This window comes from Cavia porcellus, unplaced genomic scaffold, assembly GCF_034190915.1.
Source record: "Cavia porcellus strain 051 isolate PalLab524CR breed Dunkin Hartley unplaced genomic scaffold, mCavPor4.1 scaffold_6, whole genome shotgun sequence".
Lineage (NCBI taxonomy): Eukaryota > Metazoa > Chordata > Mammalia > Rodentia > Caviidae > Cavia > Cavia porcellus.
The window spans coordinates 30,159,703-30,177,848 of record NW_026947489.1 but is presented as its reverse complement, the minus strand read 5'-3'; the positions used below and the strand labels follow the sequence as shown (position 1 = coordinate 30,177,848).

Below are 18,146 nucleotides of genomic sequence, written 5' to 3'. Positions count from 1 at the left end.
TTTAAATAATGTTTTTTAAAGTTTCAGGGTCACAGCAGAATTGACTAGAGTATAAAGAACAATAAATTTTAATGACTAAATTTAAGACAGACTTGTAGACCAGATCACTATTTTCATATTTTATCCCTTTCCTGGTAACAGTTGATAAATAATCAAAATATTGGCTAGAAACATATATGTATCTATCTATAAATAGATACCTATATATAGATAGATATTGATATCTATCTCCTAATTCTCTATATGCTATATATGGTATATAATTTCAAAAGATATTTCAAGCAGATTGTAGTTAAACTTAAAATACTAACCAACCTCACTGCAGTTACCTCTAATTTTGTATTCTCTATTGATTCCCATTGAGAGAAACTTTAAAGCTAAAAAGTAAAGTTTGAGGTTAATTCCTGATAAAACTAAACAAAAGTTAGAATGATGACTGAAAGAAGGTATAGAATTTCTTTCTTGGATACCCATAAATAAAAGAGTAAAGGCAGTAGGAAAGAGTAAGAAGGAAGGAAAGAATAAGTAACAAAGGTAGCCTGAAGTGTTACTAATTTGGCCCATTATATTTTTTAATTATGTTTTTAAAGTCTTTTGATTTTATTGTAGTAGGTGTATTCACCTTATTTGAGGAAGAATATGTGTACCTTATCAGGCATCTAAATTGATAATTAAATATTTTATGTAAAATTTTAATGTTTTTCTCCCAGATCCTAGCCAAAATAGAGGACTCCAAAATCCAGTTCCTCTACAGATGCAAAGCAATTGTAGAATTAATGTCTTTGATGAAAATGCTGACTTGGCTTCCAGGGCAGAGCTGTGTAAGCCTACAGTCCAGCCGTGGATGGCTCCCCCGGTCCCCAAAGCCAAGGAGAATGAGCTGCAAGCAGGCCCTTGGAACAAAAGGGCCTTGGATCACAGGGTGAGAACTTGGAGATGGAGTCTATTTGTCAATATAATAAAGACTTCGGGATCAAAGTAGAGGAGTATTTTTAGAATGTCTTAATTCCTCTTGAATAGTTAGGTCCGTTTTGCACATGGTGTACCAGATTGAAAAGCTGTGGTAATTTTAGTTTTTTCTTCATCTGCAGCCTCATGGCAGCACAACTTCTGTGACAGCAGTACCCCCCATGCTTCCCAGTTTTACTCCATATGTGGAAGAGACTGCACAACAGCCAGTTATGTGAGTTTGGTTTCCAAATGCTTTGAAATGAATTTCTGTGGGCTTGCAGAAGCACCTTGGTTCCAAAGGGATTTTATGTTTTGTGTGAATGAAAGTAGCCAAAATTTTGTGTGTCCTTCATGCTTATATTCTTTTAAGCATGGTAGGCCTAAAAATTCATTTAGGAGTGTTTTTTTATAGAATAAGTTTACTGGTTAGGTGTATATTTACATTGCTATAAGTAAGATAATTGTTACGGTGTAAGTGAGTTACTCTACTTTATGACTGAGAGTACTCATTAGAAATTATGACAGTTTACTCTCATCCTACTTTTTCTTTGCAATCCTTGTGTCTTGTTTTTTCTGTTAGCATTTCTGTTCATAAGGGAAAGTATGGTAGGTGATGGGTTAAATTAGCCAGTTTGAGCGTTAGTCTAATATTAAATTCTAATACCAGTCTAAATTCTATGTCTCAGCACGTTTTCTCATAACTAATTTATAATTACCACTATATGCCAAGTACTATAGAAATACAAAAATTGGATTTTTGAGCAAATGTTCTGTCTGATAAGCCTGCAAGTGAAGTAAGATATTTTTGAGGAATTCACTTGAACATTTATAGAAACCAATAGTGTGCATTTATAGAGACTTAAATTTTCTAATATTTCAAGTCACTTTTAAAGCTGATTATCTTGGGGTTTTTTGTTGTTTGTTTGTTCTTTTTTTTTTTTTTTTTTTTTTTTTGGTACTGGGGATCAAACTCACACTTGTCAGGCGGGCGCTTACACCACTGAGCTAAATCCCCAGCCCTCAAGTGACTTTGTAGAAAACACAAATTATGTTAGTGTTAATATAATAGAAAATGTTGAATTTTTTGTATTTAAATTCTTTTTTATGAGTATCTCATTTGACCTTTCTACACATTTTTTCTTCACATTATATTTTTCTCAGTGGTTGTTTTGGTTACTTTTGTTATTGCTGAGACAAAATACTTCATGCCCAAAATGAAGAAAGAAAACGTTTATTTAGCTTATAGTTTGTGGAGGTCTCAGTACATACTCAGTAGACTCCAAGGCATGGTGGCATGGCTAAGGGACAACCGTTCATGGCAATCATAAGTGACAAGACTGAAAAAAAGGCAAAAAGGAAAGTACATACTTCCTTCTCTCCCTTATATTGTATACTGGCTACCCACTCCTGGACAAGTGCAGCACTCACACCACTAATACCAGCGCAAGACAATGAACCAATCACAAATGCTAAACTTGGCCACCTTGAAAAGGCCTGTCCTATTCCCCTCACCATGACCCATGAAATTTTGAGAGGGCATCCAAACACAAACTAACAGGGATTTATAGTTGTTCATCTAATAAGAAAATTGGGGGGGGCTGGAGGTTTAGCTCAGCAGCATAAGCACCTGCCTTGCAAGCAGGCAGTCGTGAGTTCGATCCCCGGTACCGATAAAAAGGAAAAAGACCCAAAAAAAAAATTAAATTAAAAAAAAAAAAAAAAAGAAAATTGGGGAAGTAGCTTAATGATAAAGTGTTTATCTAGCATTCAGGAAGCTGTTAATTTAGTTCTATAAGCCTTGCTGATATTTATATCTAGTAAAAGGAAGAATTCTAGATTCATTCTTCTGCATGTGGATATCCATTTGTCTCAGCACCACGCATTGAAAAGACTGTTCTTTCCTCATTGAATGGTCTTGGGTACCTTGTTGAAAATCAGTTGACCATAGTATATGACTTTATTTCTAGACCTTTAATACTATTTAATTGATATATATGTCTATCTGTATGCCAGGTATACAGTTTTTTTTCTCCCCCACACAATCTTGGTTACTATAGATTGTAACTTGAAATTGGGAAATAAGAATTCTTCAACTTTATTCTTTTTAAAGACTTGTTTTGATTTTTATGCTCTCCTAGCAACCCCATATGAATTTTAGGATTAACTTGTTTATTTTTTGCAAAAAGGTCAGCTGGGATTTCTAGTAAGGATTCTAAGAATGGGTAGGTCAATCTAATGAATATTAACTTATTAACAATATAAAGTCTTCTGATCCATAAACATAGGCTATCATTTTATTTATTTATAGTTTTTTAAGTTTCTTTCTACAATGTTTGGTAGTTTTCAGAATACACATCTTGAGCTTTTTATTTATTTATTTATTTTCTCATGTGCTAGTGATCCAGTTCAGGGTCCACGTGCTAACAGGTGTTAAGCTACATCCCCAACACCTTGAATTTTTTTTTTTTCATAAAATGATAAACTTTTTTTAGAGCACTTTAAGGTTTATAGAAAAATGAGTAGCACATTCAGAGAATTCCTATATATGTGTCTCCCAACCCTGTCCACAGTTTTCTTTATTAACATTTTTCATTAGTGTAGTATACTTGATATAATAAGTAATTCTAAAGTCTATTATTTCCATTAAGATTCATTGTTTCACAGCCTGTGAATTTTGACAAATGAATAATGTCATGTATCATTCATTACAGTGTCACACAAAATGGTTTCATTGACCAAAAAGCCCCTGGGCTTCATCTTTATCTTCTTTCCCCTAAATCACTGGAGACATCACATGTTTATGTTGTCTTTACAGATTTGTCTTTTTCAGAAAGTAATATAGCTGAAATCATGCAGTAGTTTTCTCAGACAGGTTTCTTTGAACAATATGAATTCACAGTTCCTCCATGTCACTTGTCACTCGGCACTCGTATCTTTCAGTGCGAAATGATGGTTCCATTGTATCAGTGTACCAGTTTTATTTATTCACCTACTGGAGGTCATTTTAGTTGCTTCCAAATTTTAGCAATTATGAATAAGTTACTATAAACTTTCATGTGCAAGTTTTTGTGGGAGCTTAAATTTTCACTTTACCAGCTTATATAAGAAGACCAAATTTAGCCATGTAAAAAAGTGACAAACTCTCTTCCAAAGTGTTTGTACCATTTCACATCTCTACTAGGAATAAAGGACAGTTCCTGTTGCTCCACACTATTGGCAGCATAAAATGCTGGCAGTATTGCCAGCATTTTAGATTTTAACCATCAAATAGGTGGGTAGTTGTGTCGTTATTGTCTCAGTTTGCAACTATTTAATGACTGGCCATTAGTGTGTCTTCTTTGGTGAGGTGCCTGTGATAGATAGATAAATAGATTGATTGATTTTTTTTTTTTTAATCAGGGATCAAACTCACAACCTTGTGCTTTCCAGGCATTGTGCCACTATACCGCTGAGCTGTGTCCCCAACCCTGTACATACTATGTTTTACATTTATTCTGGACTATTTTATTCTTTATGATGCTATTATAAATAGATTATATAGCTATTATAAATAGAATTATTTTCTTAATTTCATTTTCAGATTGTACATTTCAAATGTATAAAATATAACTGAATAAAAATTTACTTGCTGTGTTGCCCAGTCTGTGGTAAAAATGCCTGGGCTTAAACAATCCTCTTGATTTAGCCTCCAGAGTAGCTGGGACTGCAGGTGCACCTTATCATACCTGTCAGTAAAGTTTATTTTTCAAGATTGCTTTTATATCCTCTAGTTTTCATGATCTTACTTTAATAGATTTTTTAGTGGATCCTGAGGATTATCTGTATATAAGGTCATGGTATCTGCAAACAGTTCGTTCACTTTCCCCATTTTTTCCCTTGTCTGATACCCTTGGCTAAAACTTCTAGAACAATATTGAATAGAGGTGCCAAGAATGGACATCCTTGTCTTATTCCTGTCCTTAGAGGAAGAGTTTAAACATGAAATATGATGTTTAATATGAGTTTTTTAATGGAAGCTCTTTATCAGATTAAGCAAGTTGTGAGAGCTTTTTAAACATGTACTTGCTTAGACTCTGCGATCATAGGCGCTGATTAATTAGGTCTGGGAAGAAAGCAACCTTAGGATTTTATTACTGTTATTTCCATTTGGTAGGTGAAAAATCTAAGGCACAAACAGGAAGGTAGACCCATCAAGTATATGTGGTAAAAAGTTCAGTTCTAAAATCTTAAATCTTTCTCATTCACTCTTCTGCTTCATATATTATGTTCTTTTTCTAACATTAAATATATTCTTTACTTTGAAAAACAAAAAGTATCTGAGAAGAACCTGATACTTTTAGTTATTTAAAAAAATAAAGTATATTAGAAAAGTTATAAGTGATTCTGATGCATGCTAAGGTTACCTTCTCCTGATTGAGGTATGCTAGGCTTCATTTTTTGGAAACCTATACTGCTTCTCTCATTTTTGCCCCTTGGCTAGAAGTCTTGAACTTCACATTAGTTTCCTAATGCTGTATTCCTACTTATAATTCTTACATTGGGTAAGATTTTTTTTTAATCAGTACTGGGGATCAAATTCATGACCAAATGCTTGCAAGACAGGCACTTATACCGCTGAGCTAAATCCCCAGCCAAGAAGTGATTTTAAGCTTTATTTTTACCAAGTAATATTAGCTATTTGACAAGTCTCACTCAATGCTAATTCCCTTCCTCCTTAGCAAAGATGGTCGTTAGAACATAATTTCCCCCTTTCAGTGTTGGGGATTGAACCCAGAGCCTTGCACATGCCAAGTAAATCCCATGCCATTGAGCCATACCTGCAGTCCACAACACAGGTATTGGCAATCCTTTAAGTTATTTTTAGCCTCTTTTTTTCAGTCTTTGTTTTTGAAATGGATTACATATAGTTTTACTACTGATGCTGTCCGTGTGTTTGGTCAAAATATGTAAGAAATAACTCATTTAGATTTTATGGAGAAAAATAATTATTTTGCTTCTTTAGGACACCATGTAAAATTGAACCTAGTATAAACCATGTTCTAAGCACCAGGAAGCCTGGAAGGGAAGAAAGGGATCCCTTCGAAAGGGTTCAGAGTCATCAAGAACAGTCTGAGGAAAAGAAAGAGAAAGTGATGTATTGTAAAGAGAAGATCTATGCAGGAGTTGAAGAGTTTTCTTTTGAAGAAATCCGGGCTGAAGTTTTCCAGAAGAAATTGAAAGAACAAAGAGAAGGTATATATCGTGATATAACTGAAATTTGTGGAAATAATTTATTTGTGGGAAAGTTGAGCAAACACATTAAATCTGAGGAAAATAACTTCTATTTTTATCACTGTGTGATGTTTCTGTAATGGCACTGGTTCTCTTTGTATATAGGCAGAATTCCCATTGTTGCCTCCCACAAAAACTCATGGTGAGGAAAACTTGAGTCCATACTCAGGAGTAAAGGAGGAGAGAATCAGCTCTGAACTATGGGGACAGTTCATATTTCCCCATATAATATGCCCCAGCCATGCTCCTTGACACACATGTGCCAGAGTGTGTATTCCCCACCCCACTAGGGAATAAGGTTGCCTGGAATCGTTTGTTCCCTCTACCTATGATTCTGCACCTGAAGTTTCTCCAAGGCCTTTATGTAGGTAAACATACTCAGTCACACCCAGTTACTTAGAATAATTATTTGTTTCATTTCTTAAAGACATTATCTTTTTTTTTTTTTCCCCCCCTTTTTGAGACAGGGTCTCACTGTGCAGTTTAGGCTGGTCTTGGGCTCACTTTGTAGCCCAGGCTGGTCTCAAACTTGCAACATCCACCTGCCTCAGCCTCCCAAGTGCTGGGATTACAAGAGTGCGCCACCACACCCAGCTCTATTATCTTCTTTTTAAATTAAGAGTAGCTTTACTGTAAGTTGAGAAACTGAGAATTTTTGGAAAGTAGAAAACAGTTCCTATTCTGGAGCCTGGAATACTTAGAGGTGAGAGGTGAGGAAGAATGGGCTGAAAAGTAGGAAGTGAACCTGAGGGGCTTAAAGCATTAGAACATAAAACAGATGGAGAAAGATGCAAAAATAAAATTCATCCATTTAAACATTTTGATTAAGGCTTATCATCATGAAAGAAGAAAGTAAATTGTCTTTATACGCAGATATCCAAAATACCTATTATTGTAGCTCAGTTCTCTTGATAAGGTATTTGTAAGACTATCTGAAAAACTGAGGTATCACAATTTGAGGAAAAATCTTGAGTTTCAAGTGACAAATTAGACATAAACTTCCATAAAGCACACTGCTAGAAAACTTAGAATTGCCTTATTGTATCACCTAGGATCTTGCAAGATTGATGTGTGTTTTGGGTTCAGTAATATATTGAAATAGTCTATGTGTCTAGATACAGAAGGACAAAGCAAGACTAGTTGAGTGGTCTTTTTAAAATAGGAAAGGGCTGGGACTGTTGCTCAATGGTAGAGTGCTTGCCTACCTTGCACAAGGCCCTGTGTTCAATCCCAAGCAACACACACACTCCATTAATAAAATACACACCGAAGATAGCTAAATATGAGCCAGAAAAAGAACTAAAGAAATCTACCAGTTGTGCCCATTACACACAAATAAGATAAAAGTACGTTTTATTCTGGGGTTAGGTGGGATTTAAGTATATCTACTCAAAAGAGGTACAGACCTATTAAAGTTTTAAAATTCTGGTTTCATAAGCTGACCTCTGAATCTAATTCATGAATTTGTAATCTCTCATCTGAGTATATTTTGTACCTTTGTAAATCATGCTTCTTATTATTTTGAAACCTGGTTTCAAATACTGTTCTTATTAGTACTTTAAGAGATGGAAAAAAGAAAAGAGGAAACTATAGTCAGGTCCTCAAGACAATATTGTTCTTGGTGTTTCCAACCATTTCCCGCCCTTTCTTCAAAGAACTCTAGCTTCATCTAAGCACAGTGGCACATACCTGTAAGCCCAGCCACTCCAGAAATTGAGACAGGAGGATCACAAATTCAAGGCCAGCTTGAGCAAATTAGATCCTGTCTCAACAAAAAGAGAGAGGGATGTAGTTCAGTGGTAGAGCATTTTTATATGTATGTAGCCATTGGTTCAATTCCCAGGACCAGAAAACCAACCATGGGCTCCCATTTATACCCTCATTCTTGGTGTTTCACCAAAATTTCACTCATTAACTTAGTGTGCACTCTACCACTAAGCTACAACACCAGTCCTATTGGGTACGTTAGTTTCTTACATAGGCAAAATAGAATTACTGATTTCTGCCACATACCATATCCAGGCTTCCTCACTTCAATAAAAGGTATCATGCACCTCGTTGTTTAAGATAAAAATATGTGGGTTGTCTTTGATTCCTCTTTTCTTACCATTTCCCCATATCTAACAATTAAACTTACCAACTCTGCCACCAAAATGTTTCCCAAATTTTTATTTTGTCTCATTCATACAATGGTGTTTCCCTACTTCCTACCCTTTATATTCCTACCCTTGTATTTTGCCTTTTTTTTTTTTTTTTTTTCTTTCTGTTTTTTGGTACCGGGGATTGAACTCACAACCTTCTGCCTTTCTGGCAAGAGCTTGAGCCACTGAGCTAAACCCCTGGTCCATGTATTTTGAAATAGTATTAAAAGTGAGCCTTTTCAAAGTGATTATTTCAGGAATAGGAATTCTTTATATTAATAAAAGTAGTACCTTCATAAAAGAGACCTCAGAGTTCCTTGCCTCATCTACGATGGGAGAACATAGCAAGAAAGTACTATCTGTGAGCTAGAAAGTGGTCCTTTATCAGACACTGAGTCTGTTGAAACCTTGATTTGGAATTCATCCTCCAGAAGAAATGAATTTCTGGGGTTATTTGTTTTGTTTTTAATAAATCACATAATGTGTTTTTTTAGAGTAAGTAGCTGGAACAGTCTAAGATACCCAATGTTTACCCCAATGCAAGCCATAGTTTTTAGTTGAACTACTGTAACTTTTTCCCTCATTCTTGTCCTACTACAATCCATTTTATTCACAGTAGATGATATTTATAAAAAGTTAGATCATGTCTTCCTTTACTTAAAATTCTTTAATGTCTTTTCATTTTCTTAGACTATAATGCATACTCTTTACCCTGACCTATAAAAGCCAAATAACTTGGTCCTTGCTTACTTTTCCAATCTAATTTTTATTAGTATGTTACAACCAAGCTGACCTCCTTTTGGATTCTAGAACACAGTAATCTTCCTTCTCCATTATGGAACTGTCTCCAGATATTTGAATGACTAACCGCCTTATTACTCAAGTTTCAGTTTTATCATTACTTTATGAGACAAAGCTTCCCTGATTACTGACTGGTCTTTAGTAGCCATTGACTTCCATACCTGGAATCCATGAGTATTCCATCCAGTAATACTCTTACATCACCTATTTTAGGCTGGTGCTTTAAATCATGGTTTTCCTTTATCATGTTTTGTTTGAGATGATCTTATATTTCTCCAGGCTGTCCCCAACCTTGTGATCGTCCTGCCTTACCCTCCTGAGTACCAAGATTACAGACATGTGCCAGAACACCTGGCTGTAATTATTTTTTTTTTTGGTACCAGGGATTGAACTCACAACCTTGCACTTGCCAGGGATGCGCTTAAGCCACTGAGCTAAATCCCTGGCCAATTAGTTTTCCTATTAATTTGCAAATTTGTGTGTTTTTCCCCAAGTTTATATGTTTGTATTAGAGAAACAAAGACTTTATATTACACATCTCCGAAGTATAAGCTTTTGAGTTGTATTTCACACATAATAGGTAATGAGTTTTTAATTTGTTCTACTAGACAAAGAAACCTAGGTTTCAAATTAAGGACTTTCCTTATATAACTTTCATCTGTTACCATATGTATTGAAGGTATGAGTCCCAAAAGTAGTTTTTGACAGGGTAAATTGCTGTTGAGAATAAGATCTGTATTAATTTCACTATTTCTAGCTGAGCTATTGAGCAGTGATCAGAACATAACAGAAATGAAGAAACAGATTGAAGAGATGGAGAAGAAACTAAAAGAAATCCAAAATACTCAAAAAGGAAGAACAGGTGATCAGGTAATTTTTCTTTTTTCTTTTTCTTTCTTTTTTTTTTTTTTTAATAGACAAAGCTAACACTCATTAAAATACATTTAACCAGTTGTTTAAAATTCAAGGCTCAAGGGATCAAACCCAGGATTTTAGATGTGCTAGGCAAGTGCTCTACCACTGAGCTACATGCCCAGTTTGAAATAAATGTAGACAATACAGAAGTATAGAAAGTTAAAATTCTCCCAACACCTGTCCAGTTTTTGGTATTTCATTAATTATTAGTAGCAGCAAAGTTGAGCAGGAAAATAATTTTTAAATGTAACCTAGCAGATGATTTATAACGTGAAATAAATGACATAATGTATTGACTTTTTAGTGATACTTCATTATTTTGTTAATTCTGATTTTAGCCTTTTATTCTGATCATGTTCCATTAGAATGAGGTTAATTAAAGAATTCATTATGTGCCCAAGCTCACTTGAGTACAGATGAGCAATGCCAGGATGCAGTAGGAGCATGAATTATTGGAAATAACTTTTTTAATAGAGATATTTCATGTGACGAGCATCTAGAAAACTATAGTAAAGCTAATGTTGGAGCTAGTGCTTGAAAATAGGCAGCAATGCTGGTCATGATGGCACACACCTGTAATCACAGCACTTGGGAGGCTGAGGCAGGAGGATCAACACAAGTTTGAGGGCAGCCTAGGCTACCTGGTAAATTCAAGGCCAGACTGAACTATATAGTGAGAGTCTGTCTCAAAAAAAGAAAGAAGAAAATAGGCAGCATATTTTGGATGAGAAGGACATTGATTTTTGTTTATTTTAATGTAACAGCAAGAAGAAAGAGTGCCTGCAGAGGAGATAGCTGAACTGCAAATTGCATCTGAATCTCAGGAAGTACCCATAGTGGGTCCATCTGGTTCTGTTGGTCCAGTGAACTTTTATCCTGGGTAAGAGCACATTGGTGGAAAGCATAATCCTTATAGGGATTATTTAGAGCCAGCCATGGACTTTTTAGTAACTTGAAGACTCCTTAACTTTAACAGCATTGAGTCATAATTTTTGTAAGCCTCTTTCACAACATAAACTTTGATGAGAGAAGATAGAGTGCTGGCTTTTTCCATTAAAAATACATACTTTTGGGCTGGAGATATAGCTCAGTGGCACAAGCGCCTGCCTTGCAAGTACAAAGTTGTGAGTTCAATCCCCAGTACTTAAAAAAAAAAGCATATTTTCTTACAGAAATATAAATGATTTTTTTTAAATCAGTCAAGTCTTCCACAAAAAGAACTACTGTTAATAATGATGTATCTCCCCTTTTTTGTATTTTTGTTTTGCTTTATAAAAATAGCAGCTTACCATTTTGTAATCTATTTAACTATTAATGATTTAACATCTATTGTCACGTATACTTGAACAGTACTTTTAATAACTAAGGCTCCATCTTTAAAAGAATTTGAATTGACAGTGTTAATTATCTTAAAATTATATTTAAGGGGAAAAGACTCTTAGACTTTTAAAACATTAAATAGTTCTTTCTGTGGGTATTGAGCATCTTTTCAAACAAATTTTATCATAGGAAAACTTCACTTGCAGACAACATTTGGCAAGAGCAACCTCACTCCAAAGGTGAGTTGTGTTTTACAGTCTCATTAAGAACTTGCTAATAAGGGGCTAAGGATTTAGCTCAGTGGCATAAGCACCTGTCTGGTACTTTGGGTACCAGGGATTGTAAGTTCAATCCCTGGTACCCAAAAAAATTTAAAAAAAAAGAACTTGCTGATAACATGCATTATTAAAATGGTAAATATTTGCTGGGAGAACATGACAGATAGATAGCAGCAGCTTCGGAGGCTCTCTGAGAAACTGCACATAAAATCCAGGAATGGTGCCGGACGAGAAGTCCTAAGCAAGGGGAGATATACTTTGCTGACCCAGGAACGAACTAAACTAAGAGAAACCAACTGGAAACACAATCCTGGTGATATAATAGGAACAGATAAGGTCTCAGCATGGAAGTTGGGGCCCACGCCACTGGAAGCCGTGATTTGAATTTCCTGCTGCCGCTGCTGTGTCTCATTCAGCACGGCAAGGAGAGAGGCGCGAAAGCTCTGAGAGTGGGAAGCAGTGAATGGAGTTGAGAGCAGGACTGGCCAGGAGCCCTGCATTGACCTGCGGTGAGTGAGCAGATCGGGGACCCTTACATAGAGTCTGAGGCTTCAGCAAAGGACATACTGGGACCGGGCAGACTAGCCAGAACAGCACTGCAGTGCCTTCAGTCACATATTCCCCTCTCAAGCGGGATTGGTGGGGAGTGCCTGGCTTGGGTGACGCTGCTGACTAAGACCTAGTAAGGTAGCCCAAACCAGGTCCCAGCACCTGGAGGTGCACCCTAGCGGTGAAGCCTTCAGTAGGTTGACCTGGAGGGGCGGGCCCAGCATAGGATGCCCAGGTCTCTGTCTCCCTAGTATACTGCAGTGGGCGGGAACACCTAGCCGGCGCAATTCAAACAAACTGTAACCCACAAAGAAAGAAACTGGGCCTCCTATATACGCTTTTATAAAAGAAACAAAAACTGGGAAGAGGGAGCAACAAGAAAGGGTCCTCGGCCCCCAATCCTGAGAAACATGCAGTATCAGACACGGCACCAATAGACATATAGCGCTATCTCCAGAGCCTCATAGACGAGTTTAGGAATGAAGTTATTAATGACCTGAAGCAAGATGTAAGTAGAATAGTTAGAGAAATGCTAAGCACCGCCCAAGAAAAAACAGATGGTGGAATGGAAGAACAGAAAAAAGGGAGAATTGTTTAATGGAGAAAATAGAGAAAACATAGAATACCTGAAGCAGGTTCAAAGAGATTAGCAGGAAACTAAAAACTATCAAAAACTGGCATCACATCTTGAAAGAAACTAAGGATAGATTATCTGAACTGGAGGGCAGATTTGTAATATGGGAGCATGAAATGAAAAACTTCTTAAAAATAACAAAAAAACAGCAACAATACAAAAGGCTAGAAGATGATAGGATCTATAACTTAAGAATTAAGAGCATATAAGAAGTAGGGACACAAACAAATGGACTACAAAAGCTATTCACAGAAATAATCCAAGAGAATTTCCCTAATTTAGCAAATGGTAAAGATACTCAGATGTATGAGACGAACAGGCCCCCAGCCACCTACAACCCAAACAGAGCTACACCCAGGCATATAATAATCAAAATTCCAGAAATCCAATATAAGAACAGAATATTAAAAGCCATCAGAGACAAGAAACAGATCACTTACAAGGGAACGCCCATCAGAGTTATGGCAGACCTCTCGGCACAAACCATGAAATCACAAAGAACGTGGGGGGAAATAATTCAAGCTTTGAAAGATAATAACCTCCAGCCAAGATTGGTATATCCTGCACAACTGTCCCTAGAAATTGATGGAAAAACATGGTGCTTCCAGGATAAAGAGGAACTAGAGGAATTTGCAAACACCATTCAACTCTACAGAAAGTACCAGGATATTCTAAAAAAGGAAAATACCAAGATTCCAGAAATAGTGGCAGAGAGGCCACAGTGAATGGAGCAGACAGCGAAATAAAGAAGACAAACTGACAACAAACGACAGAAAAAGAGCTCAACAGAAATGAGGCAGAGAAGATCGATGGTAGGAACAGCTATTTTAGAGAAAACAAGACATCATAATAGCTAGTGCTGATTTAGTATCATCTTGTTTTGAAGTCCCATCAAACTTGTATTCTTCTGCCTCCATCGGTCTTAAAAGGTTGTATCTTATTGGATTTTATTATATATGATAATATAAGCAAAAACTTTTATAGACAAGGAGATTATACAGAAACCATTGTTCATTTTCTGTTAATTGGTTCTAAATACCCTGTAATAATGTCATTCTTTTGAATGGTTATATAGTGTCTTGATATGTTTGGTGCTACAGTATACGAAGTTATACTGAAAGATTTCAAGGAAAGAGACACTAATGGTAACTATTTTTATGTCAGGATATCTTGTGGTGAAACACTATTTAGCTTAAATGGTTATGTTTTGACCTGCACTGTTCTGTTGTTATGCCCTCTCATCTCAATCCTCCTTTTTTTTTTTAATTATTTACTTTTTTTATTTTTATCTTTTTAATTAATGGAAAAATAAAAAATAGCAGGATACATTATAGTAACCTACTTTGATTTCCTGTTAACCTGATTTGAAATCCTGTGTTGCCCTCACCATCTTGTTTTGACTGATTTTCCTTTTCTGCTTTGCTTGATAGTACCAAGTTCGAAAGTATAGGCAACAACTGTGAAGACAATAAGATTCATTATGATGCCCATTCTGGTTGACTATTATCTTAAAGTCCTATAATGTCTCCAGTGCTTTGGTTTTATTCTTTACTGTTTTGTTCAATTTTATTATAACTGGCAATTCTTAAAATAGCAAGAGGCAGAATGGTAACCATTGTTGATCACCTTGTATTTTGTTTTTACGTTATCTATTATGTCCATCCTTTTGATTCGACTGACTCTGTTCTGATATGTCGCATTCGGTTTTACTCTCTGCAAAAAAAGTAATAAGAACTATGGGAGTAATAAAGCTCAAAATGTGTAATTGTCATTGTACAAAAGAAAAGAAAAGAAAGTTCTCTAAAGGTTATAACTGCATATGTGTTTTAAGTTTTGTATTACTTGTACCCCTTTTGTTTTTTTTCTTTTTCTCCTTAAATTTAAAAAAAAAAGGAAAAAAATGGTAAATATTTTTCTTTAATTTTTTTTAAGTTACGGTAAAGTGGTTGAAAGAAGGCAGAGAGGAGAAACAGAGTATTATATCTTTGATGGAATTTGGTATGAACATATGATTTGAGATAGCCTAAGCATTTTTTTTTTTTTAATACCAGGGATTCAACACATGACCTTGTACTCTTGCTACCGAGCTAAATCCTTGTCCCCATGCATAGACATTTGAAAGACTATTTTCATAAAATTTTTCAATGCTTCGAATATTTGTTTTAAATATAACTGAATTTATATTAACCACCAACTCTATAATTACTGAATTCTGAACTAAGCATGTAATATCCAAGAATATAAGCAAGTGGTTTTTTGGAGGGAAGAAAAGGGTTTAAAAACTATATTCAAATTGGTTTTCTTTTCATTCAGAAACGTGTTAAAAGTGATAGAAGCATGAATATGAACTTACAAGTAGTTTTGCAAAAAATGCAATCTAGTTGAGTCTTTTATTTTTAATCACCAGTTTATAGGAATTCAGAGCATGGAGGAACATGTTAAAACAGATTGATGAGATGGGCATAAGCCAGCATTGTATAGCAAACAAGCCAGTTTCTCAAAAAAAAAAAAAAAGCCTTACAAAGTAACAGACATTTGAACTAGTGATGTATATGAATATTTCCAATTCAATCAAATTTTTGGACAGCTTTTTAAAAAGTCAATAAAATTTAGAATTTTTGACTAGATAGTAATATTTAGAAATCATTACTTATATAGGTGTCATGTCTTGAGGTTAGACTTTAAAGAGCCTTGTTTAGAAAAATGTATTGAAATATTTGCAGATGACATAATATGTCTTAGATTTCAAAATTCTGATGGATTGAGGAATAGCAGTATTGGTAGGAAAATAGATTGACACAAGATCATCCATATTTAGTTAACTGTTAAGTGAGCTTGACTTTTTATATATTTAAAGATTTTTTTATTATAAAAAATAGAAGCCAGGTGTGGTGACACATACCTGTAATCCCAGCACTTAGGAGGCTGAAGCAGGAGGATCATTGTGAATTCCAGACTAGTCTGGGCTGCAAAGTGAGCTGAAGGCCAGCCTGAAACACATAGCAAAACCTTGTCTCAAAAAGACAAAGAAAAGATCGCTTTCTGCTTTCAAACAGCACTGAATATTAATTTATCTAGTTGTCATGGGTAAAGCATTACATGTATATATCTGTGGCAGGGATATGGCTCAGCAGCACAAGTGACTGCTTGGTAAGTGCAAGGTTGTGAGTTCAATCCCTGGTACCAAAAAAAAAAAAAAAAAGAAGAAGAAGAATGTGTACATCTTATCTCTCTTTCTGTAGGTTGCAGTATACCTTTCTCCATTTTTGATGAGTTTCTTTCAGAAAAGAAGAATGAAAGGTTTGTTGTTTTTGTTTTTGTATTATAAGTTCTCTTACAAGTGAGAATGAAGAAGGGGTAGCTGTTAGCAGTGTAAACAAAAAGAATTACTAATGGAGTATGTCTTTTACCAGTCTTGCAGATCCCCCACAGGTTCTAGCCCAACGAAGACCCCTTGCAGTTCTCAGATCTACAGAAAACATCACCGCAAATGAGGATATGTCTCCAGATGTTTGTGTAAGGAGCAGTGTCCCTGTGTACTGTAAACATTTCATTTAGATCTTGCAAGTTAAGGGTTAAAATTAAAATCACTAACTTGAACTAAACACATGAAAAGATGCTCAGCATAGTCACCAAAGAAATGCAAATCAAAACCACAGTGCTGTAACTACTTTTCACCCACTGTGATGGCTGTAACCAAAGACAGACAATGCCAAGTGTTTGGGGCAGGGATGTAGTGAAATCATAACCTTTATGCATTGCTGATGGGAATATAAAATGGTGCAACTACTTTGGTAGTCACTCACACTGTTAAATTTAGAGCTATGATAAGACCCAACAGCATTCCCTCCCACTCAAAAGAATTAAAAACATGTTCACACATCAGAGAACTTATGCACAGGAATACACAGAAACATTATTCGTGATAGTCAAAGCAACCTAAGTGTCCACCAACTGGTGACTATATAAGATATTGTATATCTATATAATAGAATGTTACTTGCCAACAAAAAGGAATGTTATGGTTTGTGTCTGAGTGTCTCCCCAAAGCCTCATGAGGTCACGGGGAGCAGGCTTTTCAGAGGCAGCTGAATCTAGAGTTTGTGATTGGTTCATTGTCTAGAGCTGGAATTGATGTTACTGCTGCATGCATACTAGGGGGTGACTGCATACAATATAAGGGAGAAAAAGGTTTGCTCCTTTTTCCTCTTCTGCTTATTGTGTTTGCTATCTTCCACCCTAACCCTAACCATGAACTGTTGTCCCTCTGCCATGTGCCACCCTGCCCCCTAAGCCAAAGTAGACTAAAATGTCTACAAACTGTGAGCTAAATAAACATTTCCTTCCGTAATTTTGGGCATTAGGTATTTTGTCTCAGCAAAAAGTAAGACAAGGGGTAAAGTATTGATACATGTTAGGATATGACATGATCAACCCTGAAAACACAATGCTAAGTAAAATAAGCCACCACCAAAAAAAGTATGTTACATGACTCCATTGGCATGAAATGTCCACAACAGGCAAAAGTATTTGGGGGATTTCCAGAGGATTAGGGAGAGAGGGTGAAGGGAAATGACTACTAATAGGCATGGTTTTGGTTTTGGTTTTGGTTTTGGCCCTGGTTTTGGTTTTGGTTTTGAGCAATGGTTATATTAAACAGGGGTGATAGTTGTACAACCATGTGCATGTACTAAAAACCACTGAAATGTATACACATTTTATGTATGCAAATTAGATCTTTTTTTTAAGACAGGGTCCAGGCTGGCCTTGAACTCACTATGTAGACCAAGTTGGCATCAAATTTGCAGCAGTTCTTTGGAGTCCTAGGATTATAGGCGTGTGTCATAGTTTAAGCTGTAATCCCAGCACTCTCAAGGCTGAGGGGGATCACTGGGAGTTCAAGGCCAGCCTGAACTACATAGTAAAACCCTGTCCCAAAATGACAGTTTAAAGCTATGTGGTCTGGGAATGGTAGTATATACCTATAATCTCAGCACTCTGACGATTGAGGCAGGATTGCTACGCTAGCCCAGTCTATATACTGAATTCAAGGGCAACTGAATTACAGAGACCCTGTCTCAAAAAAAAACTCAAAAAACAGTTTAGCTATGTAGTCCAGGCTGACAACTTTCATTCTTCCTGTCTTAGTCTCCCAGGTACTCGCAAGTTATACAAATATGTGCCACAAATTAGTCTGTCTGTTTGTTTTGAGTTAGGGTCTCACTATGTAGTTCAAACTAGCCTTAAATTCTCTATGAATCCAAGGCTAGTTCAATCTCCTTGCCT

The 18,146-nt window shown here is 36.0% G+C and overlaps 1 protein-coding gene and 1 long non-coding RNA gene across 4 annotated transcripts in view; one reads left to right on the top strand and one right to left on the bottom strand.

Moving 5' to 3' along the window:
* LOC111758461 (uncharacterized) overlaps nucleotides 1–18,146 on the bottom strand; it is a 135,753-nt gene that overhangs the window by 68,222 nt on the left and 49,385 nt on the right. For both annotated transcript variants that reach the window (XR_002792639.2, XR_010048014.1), the window contains exons 3-4: nucleotides 15,763–15,850; nucleotides 7,912–7,984 (exon numbers count right to left, since the gene is read on the bottom strand). This is a non-coding gene — a long non-coding RNA (uncharacterized LOC111758461). The remainder of the gene's footprint in view (nucleotides 1–7,911; nucleotides 7,985–15,762; nucleotides 15,851–18,146) is intronic.
* Nucleotides 1–18,146, top strand: part of Bub1b (BUB1 mitotic checkpoint serine/threonine kinase B) — a 62,229-nt gene that overhangs the window by 28,675 nt on the left and 15,408 nt on the right. For both annotated transcript variants that reach the window (XM_013159017.3, XM_013159016.3), the window contains exons 7-14: nucleotides 711–922; nucleotides 1,092–1,183; nucleotides 5,954–6,183; nucleotides 9,922–10,034; nucleotides 10,844–10,959; nucleotides 11,589–11,638; nucleotides 16,103–16,160; nucleotides 16,274–16,376. In XM_013159017.3, the coding sequence (XP_013014471.1) occupies nucleotides 711–922; nucleotides 1,092–1,183; nucleotides 5,954–6,183; nucleotides 9,922–10,034; nucleotides 10,844–10,959; nucleotides 11,589–11,638; nucleotides 16,103–16,160; nucleotides 16,274–16,376 (974 nt within the window). The remainder of the gene's footprint in view (nucleotides 1–710; nucleotides 923–1,091; nucleotides 1,184–5,953; nucleotides 6,184–9,921; nucleotides 10,035–10,843; nucleotides 10,960–11,588; nucleotides 11,639–16,102; nucleotides 16,161–16,273; nucleotides 16,377–18,146) is intronic.